Here is a 13,194-nt window from a genome sequence, read left to right as displayed (position 1 = left end):
TATTTAATAAGAGTTAATTTATTTCGTTAGATATAAATTATATTTAACTTAGGGGGGTGTTAGTGTTAGGGTTAGACTTAGCTTTAGGGGTTAATCCATTTATTAGAATAGCGGTGAGCTCCGGTCGTCAGATTAGGGGTTAATAATTGAAGGTAGGTGTCGGCGATGTTAGGGAGGGCAGATTAGGGGTTAATACTATTTATGATAGGGTTAGTGAGGCGGATTAGGGGTTAATACATTTATTATAGTAGCGCTCAGGTCCGCTCGGCAGATTAGGGGTTAATAAGTGTAGGCAGGTGGAGGCGACGTTGTGGGGGGCAGATTAGGGGTTAATAAATATAACATAGGGGTCGGCGATGTTAGGGCAGCAGATTAGGGGTACATAGGGATAACTTAGGTGGCGGCGGTTTACGGAGCGGCAGATTAGGGGTTAAAAGTGTAATGTAGGGGTCAGCGATAGCGGGGGCGGCAGATTAGGGGTTAATAAGTGTAAGGTTAGGGGTGTTTAGACTCGGGGTACATGTTAGAGTGTTAGGTGCAGACGTAGGAAGTGTTTCCCCATAGGAAACAATGGGGCTGCGTTAGGAGCTGAACGCTGCTTTTTTGCAGGTGTTAGGTTTTTTTTCAGCTCAAACAGTCCCATTGTTTTCTATGGGAGAATCGTGCACGAGCACGTTTTTGAGGCCGGCCGCGTCCGTAAGCAACTCTGGTATCGAGAGTTGCATTTGCGGTAAAAATGCTCTACGCTCCTTTTTTGGAGCCTAACGCAGCATTTGTTTGAACTCTCGATACCAGAGTTAAATTTATGGTGCGGCCAGAAAAAAACCCGCGGAGCGTTAACAGCCCTTTTACCGCCAAACTCCAAATCTAGCCGTAAGATAGCTACAATGTAACTAATAGTTACATTGTAGCTAGCTTAGGGTTTATTTTTATTTTACAGGCAAGTTTGTATTTATTTTAACTAGGTACAATAGTTATTAAATAGTTATTAACTATTTAATAACTACCTAGCTAAAATAAATACAAAAGTACCTGTAAAATAAAACCTTACCTAAGTTACAATAACACCTAACACTACACTAATAATTAAATAAATTTACTAAATTAAAAACAATTAATTAAATTAAATTAGCTAAAGTACAAAAAAAACAAAACACTAAATTACAGAAAATAATAAACAAATTACAAGATATTTAAACTCATTACACCTAATCTAATAGCCCTATCAAAATAAAAAAAGCCCCCCAAAAAATAAAAAAACCCTAGCCTAAACTAAACTATCAATAGCCCTTAAAAGGGCCCTTTGCTGGGCATTGCCCCAAAGTAATCAGCTCTTTTACCTGTAAAACAAATACAAACACCCCCCCAACAGTAAAACCCACCACCCACACAACAAACCCCCCCAAAAAAAGCTAACTAAAAAAACCTAAGCTCCCCATTGCCCTGAAAAGGGCATTTGGATGGGCATTGCCCTTAAAAGGGCAGTTAGCTCTTTTGCGGCCCAACCCCCTAATCTAAAAATAAAACCCACCCAATACACCCTTAAAAAAAACTAACAATAACCCCCTGAAGATCGACTTACAGTTCTGAAGACCGGACATCCATCCTCAAGGAAGCGGCAGAAGTCTTCATCCAACCGGGCCAAAGTCTTCATCCAAGCCGGGTGAAGTGGTCCTCCAGACGGGCAGAAGTCTTCCTCCAGACGGCATCTTCTATCTTCATCTATCCGACGCGGAGCGGCTCTATCTTCAAGACATCCGACGCGGAGCATCCTCTTCTCCCGATGACTACCCGATGAATGAAGGTTCCTTTAAGTGACGTCATCCCAGATGGCGTCCCTTAGATTCTGATTGGCTGATAGAATTCTATCAGCCAATCGGAATTAAGGTAGAAAAAATCCTATTGGCTGATGCAATAAAATAAAACCTGCTTCTAACATACAGTAGTTGTATGATGTTTCACTGATACACTATTACAGAGAATGAGAGGCAGTGAGTGCCGGGCAGGAACAGCTTGTAGACCCGGTTATCGCTGTTACACGCACTGACCCACATCACATTGCCGCCTGCCCAGCTCTCACTGCCTCTCAGTCACTGTAAAACACAGTGCACAGCATGGATGAGAGGCAGTGAGTGCCGGGTACAAACAGCCCATGGCCGTGGGGATGAATGAGGGTGATAGTGAAGTGAAGGGAGATAGTGTGAGGGGGTGCCATATGAGTGTCGCACTGAACTGAATGAAGGGAGACACAGGAGCGCGCAGGGATGAAAGGATCCTGTACTAGTGGAAGCTTTTGGGAGACGTCAGAGAAGGAGGGGTCAGGCGGCAATTTCAAAATGGCCAGATGAGATCTAGTAAGTGTATTTTCTGTCAAAGTTGATTTAGATGAAAATTGGGCTACAGTTTGCTGTAAAGATCGTTAATTAACTAATCTAAATAAGTAACAGTAATTTTTGGGTTGACTGTCCCTTTAATTAAGATTGAAGACACACATAAGAAAATAAAATCATATTTACAAATCTGCAGCACACCAGAATTAAATAATTACCTGTGATACCAGGCAAGTTATAGAACCTGTGAGGTGTATAATTTATTTATTTATAAAATATTTTACCAGGAAGGATAAATTGAGATTTCTCTCGTTTTCAAGTATGTCCTGGGTCCACAAAACATTGCATATAGGGTACAATAAAATACAAAAACAATATTAATACATAATATAAGCAAAATTTAACATAGAACAGGTAGGAAATATATAATCAACCATGACAGGTGCATTCTGTTTTGAGATATGCAAAGAGGGATCTCTTAAAGGATTTTAGACTTGGGGAAGGTTTTAAAGTGTGCGGGAGGTCGTTCCATAATTGTGGTGCTCTGTAGGAAAAAGAGGATCGAGCTGCTTTCTTTTTGTATGGAGGCAAACTAAATAATATGCTGGTACTGGATCGGAGGTTATGGGAGATGGGAACAGCCGGGGAGAGCATTTTGCTCAGGTAGGGTGGGAGCTTCCCAGAAAAGCTTTTAAACACAAGGCAGGAAAGATGGAGGGTGCGTCTGGATTCCAGCGACAGCCAGTTTAGTTCTTTTAGCATGTCACAATGGTGGGTCCTGTAGTTACATTGTAGCACAAAGCGGCAGAACGAGTTATACAGTGTATTAAGTTTAGTAAGGTGAGTTTGCGGTGCAGGTGCATATAATACATCTCCATGATTGGCATCAGCATTTGTTGTACAATCTTTTCCTTTACTGTAGGGCTGAGGCAGGATTTGTTTCTGTACAGGGCACCTAGTTTTGGATAGAGTTTAAAAGCAAGTTTTTCTATATGGAGGCCAAAAGATAGATTTGGGTCTAACAACATACCCAAGTATTTGAAAGAGTGGACTGCGGTCAGTGTGCCATTTGATTTTGTTTTAATGCGTAGATGGGAATTTTGTAGTTTGTGTGATTTAGGTACCGTTCCAAAGATTATTGTGACAGATTTGTCAGTGTTTAGGAAGGGTTTTGTTTTTTGAGATCCACTTTTCTACCTCTGTGAACTGGTCTTGGAGCACTGCCTTAATAATATTTAGGGGTTTATAAATTTGCATTTTTTTTGTTCTCAGCCCTCACTATTTTAGTGACAGATTTAAGTCCTTATATTGGACACAGCAGAGTTCTTACAAAACTTTTCCTTTTAAACATTCCTGGTAATTTTAGCAAATCCAGTTTATGTAATACAATTTAAGGGCATAGGAATTGTCTTCAGCAGAAGATTTAAAATGTCATAATACTGTAAGTTTGTGCAATAAATAGCTTTCATACTGGCAAAGAATGCTGCGACTTGTGCTAGAGCTGTGTTAAATAGTAAGCTAGTTAGGCCTCTTTTACCTGTATGGATTTTTAAGTTCTTCCGTAATATAATTGAGCTGGTTCCTGAAAAGAAAACAAATGAATGAAATGTTTGGTTATTTGAGCCTCATTACCATTTGGGAGCTGTCAACAAGTAGATCACAAGTCGTTACATTTAATTAATCTATTAAAGCAGAAAACAGCATAACTAGAGAACGTGGTAAGGAACGTGCAGACAGTTTGTCATAGAGTTCATGCAAACGAGAGAATGCATTAATTACATATATATATATTCTATAGCATTATTGTAAACTGCATAAAAATAATAATAATTAATAGATCTATTTTTTAAGAATTTCCTATTTTGCATCTTGGGCAAACAGCTATTGAGGTTTCCTCTCTCATATGGTGGGGGCATTTGTACAAATAATATGGGGGTCTATTCTAATCACTCTGATCCGGTTTATTTGCATTTGTGTGTTGTATAATCCCTCAGTAGGGGGCAACACATGCATTTATCAAAAGGTGCTTCAACAAAGTATTAGTTTAAGGGTGTGCACACTTATGCAACCATATTATTTTATTTTTATTTTATTTCTTCCCTCTACCTAAAAGATTTCAGTTTGTTTTTCAATTGAGTTGTACAGTTTATAGGTCACATTAAAAGGTGGAAAAAGTTCTGAAATGATTTATCTTTGTCTCATTATTTTCATCTGAGACGTATAGCATCAACTGGGTCACCTGACTACTGTATAGCTGAGCTTCTGCTGGGGGCACATGTCACCTGACTGCTGTATAGCTGAGCTTCTACTGGGGGCACATGTCACCTGACTGCTGTATAGCTGAGCTTCTGCTGGGGGCACATGTCACCTGACTGCTGTATAGCTGAGCTTCTGCTGGGGGCACATGTCACCTGACTACTGTATAGCTGAGCTTCTGCTGGGGGCACATGTCACCTGACTGCTGTATAGCTGAGCTTCTGCTGGGGGCACATGTCACCTGACTGCTGTATAGCTGAGCTTCTGCTGGGGGCACATGTCACCTGACTGCTGTATAGCTGAGCTTCTGCTGGGGGCACATGTCACCTGACTGCTGTATAGCTGAACTTCTGCTGGGGGCACATGTCACCTGACTGCTGTATAGCTGAGCTTCTGCTGGGGGCACATGTCACCTGACTGCTGTTTAGCTGAACTTCTGCTGGGGGCACATGTCACCTGACTGCTGTATAGCTGAACTTCTGCTGGGGGCACATGTCACCTGACTGCTGTATAGCTGAGCTTCTGCTGGGGGCACATGTCACCTGACTGCTGTTTAGCTGAACTTCTGCTGGGGGCACATGTCACCTGACTACTGTATAGCTGAACTTCTGCTGGGGGCACATGTCACCTGACTTCTGTATAGCTGAACTTCTGCTGGGGGCACATGTCACCTGACAGCTGTATAGCTGAGCTTCTGCTGGGGGCACATGTCACCTGACAGCTGTATAGCTGAGCTTCTGCTGGGGGCACATGTCACCTGACTGCTGTATAGCTGAGCTTCTGCTGGGGGCACATGTCACCTGACTACTGTATAGCTGAACTTCTGCTGGGGGCACATGTCACCTGACTACTGTATAGCTGAACTTCTGCTGGGGGTACCTGTCACCTGACTACTGTATAGATGAACTTCTGCTGGGGGCACATGTCACCTGACTGCTGTATAGCTGAGCTTCTGCTGGGGGCACATGTCACCTGACTGCTGTATAGCTGAGCTTCTGCTGGGGGCACATGTCACCTGACTACTGTATAGCTAAACTTCTGCTGGGGGCACATGTCACCTGACTACTGTATAGCTGAACTTCTGCTGGGGGCACATGTCACCTGACTGCTGTATAGCTGAGCTTCTGCTGGGGGCACATGTCACCTGACTGCTGTATAGCTGAGCTTCTGCTGGGGGCACATGTCACCTGACTGCTGAATAGCTGAGCTTCTGCTGGGGGCACATGTCACCTGACTGCTGTATAGCTGAGCTTCTGCTGGGGGCACATGTCACCTGACTGCTGTATAGCTGAGCTTCTGCTGGGGGCACATGTCACCTGACTGCTGTATAGCTGAGCTTCTGCTGGGGGCACATGTCACCTGACTGCTGTATAGCTGAGCTTCTGCTGGGGGCACATGTCACCTGACTGCTGTATAGCTGAGCTTCTGCTGGGGGCACATGTCACCTGACTGCTGTATAGCTGAGCTTCTGCTGGGGGCACATGTCACCTGACTGCTGTATAGCTGAGCTTCTGCTGGGGGCACATGTCACCTGACTGCTGTATAGCTGAGCTTCTGCTGGGGGCACATGTCACCTGACTGCTGTATAGCTGAGCTTCTGCTGGGGGCACATGTCACCTGACTGCTGTATAGCTGAGCTTCTGCTGGGGGCACATGTCACCTGACTGCTGTATAGCTGAGCTTCTGCTGGGGGCACATGTCACCTGACTGCTGTATAGCTGAGCTTCTGCTGGGGGCACATGTCACCTGACTGCTGTATAGCTGAGCTTCTGCTGGGGGCACATGTCACCTGACTGCTGTATAGCTGAGCTTCTGCTGGGGGCACGTCACCTGACTGCTGTATAGCTGAGCTTCTGCTGGGGGCACATGTCACCTGACTGCTGTATAGCTGAGCTTCTGCTGGGGGCACATGTCACCTGACTACTGTATAGCTGAGCTTCTGCTGGGGGCACATGTCACCTGACTGCTGTATAGCTGAACTTCTGCTGGGGGCACATGTCACCTGACTGCTGTATAGCTGAGCTTCTGCTGGGGGCACATGTCACCTGACTGCTGTATAGCTGAGCTTCTGCTGGGGGCACATGTCACCTGACTGCTGTATAGCTGAGCTTCTGCTGGGGGCACATGTCACCTGACTGCTGTATAGCTGAGCTTCTGCTGGGGGCACATGTCACCTGACTGCTGTATAGCTGAGCTTCTGCTGGGGGCACATGTCACCTGACTGCTGTATAGCTGAGCTTCTGCTGGGGGCACATGTCACCTGACTGCTGTATAGCTGAGCTTTTGCTGGGGGCACATGTCACCTGACTGCTGTATAGCTGAGCTTTTGCTGGGGGCACATGTCACCTGACTGCTGTATAGCTGAGCTTTTGCTGGGGGCACATGTCACCTGACTTCTGTATAGCTGAACTTCTGCTGGGGGCACATGTCACCTGACTGCTGTATAGCTGAGCTTCTGCTGGGGGCACATGTCACCTGACAGCTGTATAGCTGAGCTTCTGCTGGGGGCACATGTCACCTGACTGCTGTATAGCTGAGCTTCTGCTGGGGGCACATGTCACCTGACTACTGTATAGCTGAACTTCTGCTGGGGGCACATGTCACCTGACTGCTGTATAGCTGAGCTTCTGCTGGGGGCACATGTCACCTGACTGCTGTATAGCTGAGCTTTTGCTGGGGGCACATGTCACCTGACTGCTGTATAGCTGAGCTTTTGCTGGGGGCACATGTCACCTGACTGCTGTATAGCTGAGCTTTTGCTGGGGGCACATGTCACCTGACTGCTGTATAGCTGAGCTTCTGCTGGGGGCACATGTCACCTGACTGCTGTATAACTAAAAAAAATTATACCTAATCCCTATGAAAATAAAAAAGCCCCCCAAAATAAAAATACCCCTAATCTAAGAATAAACTACCAATAGCCCTTAAAAGCTCTAAAGAAATCAGCTCTTTTACATTAAAAATAAACAAAGTCCCCACTAACAGTAAAACCCCCCACCCACCAAACCCCTCAAAATAAAAAAAATAACACTAATAAACCTAAACTACCCATTGCCCCTAAAGTGGCATTTGTATGGGCATTCAGCTCCTTTTCACTGCCCTTAAAAGGGTATTCAGCTCTTTTGCAAATTGCCCAATAAACCCTAATCTAAAAAAACAAAAAACATCAAAAAAAATTAAAAAAACTAAAACTAAAGCCCCAAATAGGTACTCACAGCTTCAGAAGTCTGGCAGAGAAGGTCTTCTTCTAGGCATCATTTTCACCCACAGCGAATGCGGCGCGGAGCGGAGGTCCGGAGCGGTCTTCCCAGATGTGGCGGTCTTCGGCAAAGGTGTAGAGGTTCCTCTTTATGCGATAGTCCGCCGCACACTGAAGATTGAATTTATTGGGGTACCTTGCATTCCTATTGGCTGAAATTTTCAAAATCAGCCAAAAGGGTGAGAGCATAGCTCTAATCCTATTGGCTGTTTTGAAAAATTCAACCAATAGGAATGCAAGGTACCCCAATAAATTCAATCTTCAGTGTGCGGCGGACTATCGCATAAAGAGGAACCTCTACACCTTTGCCGAAGACCGCCACATCTGGGAAGACCGGTACCTTGCATTCAATATTCAGTATACGACGGACATCGGATCTAGAGGAGCCTCCATGCCGCCGAGGACCACCATCGCCACCAAGGATCGCTGCCACAAATGACCACCGCCGAGGATCGCCACATCTGGAAAAATCGCTCCGGAACTCCGCTCCACGCTGCCTTTGCTGTGGATGAAGATGATGGACCCGCCTGGAAGAAGACCTTCTCCGCCGGACTTCTGAAACCGCGAGTACCTATTTGGGGCTTTAGTGTTAGGTTTTTTTTTGGGGGGGGGTTTGTTTTTTTAGATTAGGGTCCATAGGGCAATTTCAAAAAGTGCTGAATGCCCTTTAAAGGTCAATGAAAATGAGCTGAATGCCCTTTTAAGGGCAATGCACATACAAATGCCCCTTTAGGGGCAATGGGTAGTTTAGGTTTATTAGTGTTAGTTTTTTTTATTTTGGGGGGGTTACAGTTAGGGGGGATTTTTTTATTTTTTTAATGTAAAAGAGCTGATTTCTTTAGGGCAATGCCCTACAAAAAGCCCTTTTAAGGGCTATTGGTAGTTTAGTATTAGATTAGGGGGTGCTTTTATTTTTGGGGGGTATTTTTATAGGGGTATTAGTTTAGGTTTAATTTTATTATTTTGGATAGCTTTGTTACTTTTTTTCTGTATTTTTACAGCTTGGGGTGTTACAATTTTAACACAGATTGCCCCCTGGGCAGGCTTATCAACTAGTATATATTATATATATATATATATATATATATATATATATATATATATATATATATATATATATATATGGAATATATCATTTTTCAGCACTACAAATATATAATGAGAGCTAACCATATATGACAGTGTTTTACATATTACATTTAAATACACTGTCTATAGTGCACAGTAGTGGTAAGTAAAGATATAGAATAAATAGAAGGCAGCAGGCTTCTATAATCCAGCAACATGTTATTTACTAAAACTAATAAAAAGCATCACGAGGTAAACAGAATGGTAAGTGACACAATTATCAAGTGTATCATCACTTTAAGCAAGAAGCAACATCCATATCATAGAGCATTTTAAAACTAATAAGTTTTTCCCATGGAGTAGTTCATAGTTCAGCAGACCAGTCCTAACTATGAGGGTAAAAATCAACAAGCATCAGCTAAGATACATTTAGTCTATACTCCCAGGACAGCAAAAGAGAAAGGTGAACCCCGGACGCAGGAGGCAAAGTTTTACATAGTTGGTGGTATAGTGGATTCACGCCCTTTTTAGTTATACTTACCTGATCTGGAGAGGAACGGCTTAAGTGCTTACCTGACATGGACGCGATGCTGCAGGAGCTGACGGAGATGGCCAGAAGAAAAGGAGTCGAGTGGATCCGGGAGCAGCTGAAGTCGGTTGAGGAGCCTCGCGCAGGGACGTCAAGAGATGCGGGCGGCAGCGGTTCCAGGAAGAAGAGACTGGTGAGAGCAGCTGGGCCTCCGTCGAGGTTGAGTCCTGAGGCATCCGGTTCAAAGAAGTCGTCGTCGACGAGGCCTGGGCGGAGAGGATCTTCAGGAGGCAAGAGGACCGATGCGGTGAAGGTGGCGGTATCCGGTACAGTAACGGCGCATGGTGGTGACGTCATCTCCCCTCGGAGGACCGGAGAGGCTTCAAGGACAGCAGAGCCGGTGACGGGTATGAGTGGTCTGGTGGGTGCGGAAAATTGGGTGGTAGGTCCAATTTTAAGGGGCATTTTTATGAGGGGATACATTGGGCAGTCATGGCTTTTAAGTGTATTTAATAGGTGGTTCTGATAGGCATTTATCTTATGTATTTTATAACTTGCATTCAGTTTATGGGCATTATTGGGAGTTATATATGAATTTAGGTGTTATAGGGGGTCAGTTATTGCATTAGGGCATTTTAATACACTGTGGGCTAATGAGGTGGTGTTATTTTGGGCCGTTAAATAAAAAAAATATATATATATATATATATATATATATATATATATATATATATATATATATATATATATAAAGGGGGAGGAATTATCTTTTAATCATGCATTTAGTTTGTTTTCTCTGATGTTGTGGGATTGCAGAAGACTTGCATTGGCGACAGTTGGGTAGCTGCTCCCCATCACCATATTCGATTGACAAAGGTTATGAAAGATGATCTTCGGGTGTGGTCGGTCTTCTTGAAGGATTTCAATGGCTGGTTATTGATTCAGGAAGGGGATTGGTCTGACGATCGTTTGTGCCTCTTTACGGATGCATCTGGTTCTTGTGGTTTTGGCGCTTATCTGAATGGAAAATGGTGTGCCGAGGCTTGGCCCGAGGATTGGGAAGCTTTGGGTTTGACAAAAAATCTGACTTTTTTGGAACTCTTCCCTTTGGTGGTTGCTTTAAAGGTTTGGGCTTAGGAGCTCCGAGACAAACGGGTGTGTGTTCACTCGGATAATTTGGGGGTGGTATATTCGATTAACAACTTGACTGCCAATTCCCCCCCGGTTATCCGTTTGCTGAGAGAATTTGTGTTGGAATGCTTGAGGCTTAATGTTACTTTTAGAGCTGTTCATGTACCGGGCAAAATGAATTCAATTGCTGATGCTCTTTCCCGTTTTCAGTGGGAGCGTTTCAGGTTGGAGGCTCCGGATGCGGAAACGGAGGGTGTGAATTGCCCGAGGGAATTGTGGCTCCTGGGGTATCCTTAGTTTGGGACCTTGTGAAAGGGGCCCTCGCCCAGTCTACCTGGAGGGCTTATGCCCGGGTATGGAAGTTATGGGTGTCTGTAGTGGATAATAGGGAATGGTTGACTTCAGGGGAATCTTGTTGTGAAATACTTTTGGGATGGATTAAGCATTGGAGGTCTGAGTCTTTATCACCAGCAGAAATTCGCAGGAGACTTGCAGCTTTGTCTTTCTTGTTTCAGTTGGGTGGGTTGGAGGATGTTACCAAGAATTTTGTGGTAAGGGTGGCTGTTCGTGGCCTGTGCAGGAAGAGGTCAGTAAAGGACAGTAGAAGGCCGGTTGTTTTTTCCTTGCTAAAAAAGTTGGTGGATATTCTTCCTCAAGTTTGCTTTTCAGTTTTTGAAGTTTTGTTGTTTCGGGCTGCTTTTGTTCTGGCTTTTTTTGGGGCTTTTAGAATATCAGAGTTGGTAGGTAGGAATAGGAGGTGTGCTAGTGGCCTCCGGTTTGGTGATATTTGTTTGAACAATGGGAATTTGGACATATGGTTGAGAAAGTCCAAGACTGACCAGTCAGGTAAAGGTAAATTGTTTAGTTTAAGGGCGGTCGGCGATCCTTGTTGGGGCGATTGTAGCCTTTTTGAAGGTTAGGAATGGAGTGAACGAGGCTTTCTTTATCCATCAGGATGATTCTGTGTTGTCAGTTTTTCAGTTTGTATCTGTTTTTAAGAAGTCGCTTTCTTTGTTAGGGTTAAATCCTTGCGAATTTGGTTCTCATTCATTCCGCATTGGGGCTGCAACGGAAGCTCAGCTCTTGGGTTTGGAGCCTCAGTTAATCAAAAAGATTGGAAGATGGGGGTCTGACTGTTTCAGAGTGTATGTGAGGCCGGGGTTAGTAGTATAAAAAAAAAAAAAAGAAACAAAATGTGTTTTCTTTGTTTTTTTTTTCAGGTCCATTGAGATGTTGGGTTATCGGCCATTCTTATGTTTATTGGGCCAGGAGGACTGCTGCAGTTAAAAAAGATGGAGCCCAGCTGGGTTTTTGTAAGGACAAAGTTAATGTGAGGTGGTTTGGGGTTAGGGGCATGAGATGGTCACAGCTTTTGGAATCTGTGGTTAATTACGCTAGGCTATTTTCTCCTCCTAATATCTTGGTCGTTCATCTGGGAGGGAATGATTTGGGTTTTATGGCATAGAAGTCCTTGGTGTATAAGATTAAGTGGGATTTGGACCGGTTGCATACATTGTTTCCAAGTTTGCTAATTGTTTGGTCAGATATAGAATGCCAGCTGGTTTGGAGGGCAACATGGGACTGCGTTAAGTTGGAGAATTCTCGGCGAAAAGTGAACCGTATGGTGAGTAGCCATGTTAAAAAGTTAGGGGGCCTCGCCTTGAGGCATTCAGAGTTTGAAGGTGAATCGGGAAAATGTTTTTTCCTTCGCCATGGGGTTCACCTTAATGAAGTAGGCTTGATTTTATTCAATTTCACCCTAAAGGAGGGTATTGAAATGGCCGCAGCTGTGTTGGGCGGTGCTCGATATTAGATCAAGCTGTGGCGGGGTGCTTGCCCTGGGTGATGGCCTACGCCATGGTTGGGGTTCATGGTACCTCCTGTTAGGATAGGCAGGAGAGGCAACTTTCATGGGGAGGTGTGCCTTATGGATGCAGGCACAGAAAATATGAATGTGGTAGGGCAAGCCCTGGTTTTATGGTTTTAAGTTTTAAGAAAAGTTATTTATGTTGTTAATAGTAATAAAATATGCTGCGGCCTTTTTATACCCCAACTCTGGTATTTGTGTTTTTATTTGGGACTGGTTTGTTGGGGTGGCGGAATGAATAGACAATTTGGGGTCAAGGAGAACCCCGGATGCAGGAATCAAGGTAGGGGTAATTGGCCCCTATTGAATGAGTGGAGGTCATGGAAGGGACAAAGGGGCGTGGCTGGAGGCAAAGTTGAAAAGGTTGGTGGTATAGTGGATTTGTGCCCTTTTTAGTTATACTTACCTGATCTGGAGAGGAACGGCTTAAGTGCCCCCCCTTCCCCCCCCCCTTTTTCTTTTAAAAAAAAATGAAAATATATAGTTAAATTGAAATGAAAAGGTTAAAGGTGTACACATACTTTAGATAGAATATAGTTGTCGCAGCAGGGGCGGGGTGCTTGCCCTGGGTGATGGCTTACGCCATGGTTGGGGTTCATGGTACCTCCTGTTGGGATAGGCAGGAGAGGTGACTTTCATGGGGAGGCGTGCCTTATGGTTTTAAGTTTTAAGAAAAGTTATTTAATGTTGTTAATAGTAATAAAATATGCTGCAGCCTTTTTATACCCCAACTCTGGTATTTGTGTTTTTATTT

The 13,194-nt window shown here is 44.1% G+C and overlaps 1 protein-coding gene across 1 annotated transcript in view; it reads right to left on the bottom strand.

Annotated features, from left to right (window-relative positions):
• Positions 1-13,194, bottom strand: part of SLC7A9 (solute carrier family 7 member 9) — a 221,666-nt gene that overhangs the window by 57,943 nt on the left and 150,529 nt on the right. Inside the window, exon 9 of the mRNA XM_053719243.1 lies at positions 3,868-3,912. Within this exon, the coding sequence (XP_053575218.1) occupies positions 3,868-3,912 (45 nt within the window). The remainder of the gene's footprint in view (positions 1-3,867; positions 3,913-13,194) is intronic.

This window comes from Bombina bombina, chromosome 1 (assembly GCF_027579735.1).
Source record: "Bombina bombina isolate aBomBom1 chromosome 1, aBomBom1.pri, whole genome shotgun sequence".
Lineage (NCBI taxonomy): Eukaryota > Metazoa > Chordata > Amphibia > Anura > Bombinatoridae > Bombina > Bombina bombina.
The sequence above is the reverse complement of the archived record's forward strand: the minus strand, read 5'-3'. Positions and strand labels throughout refer to the sequence as shown.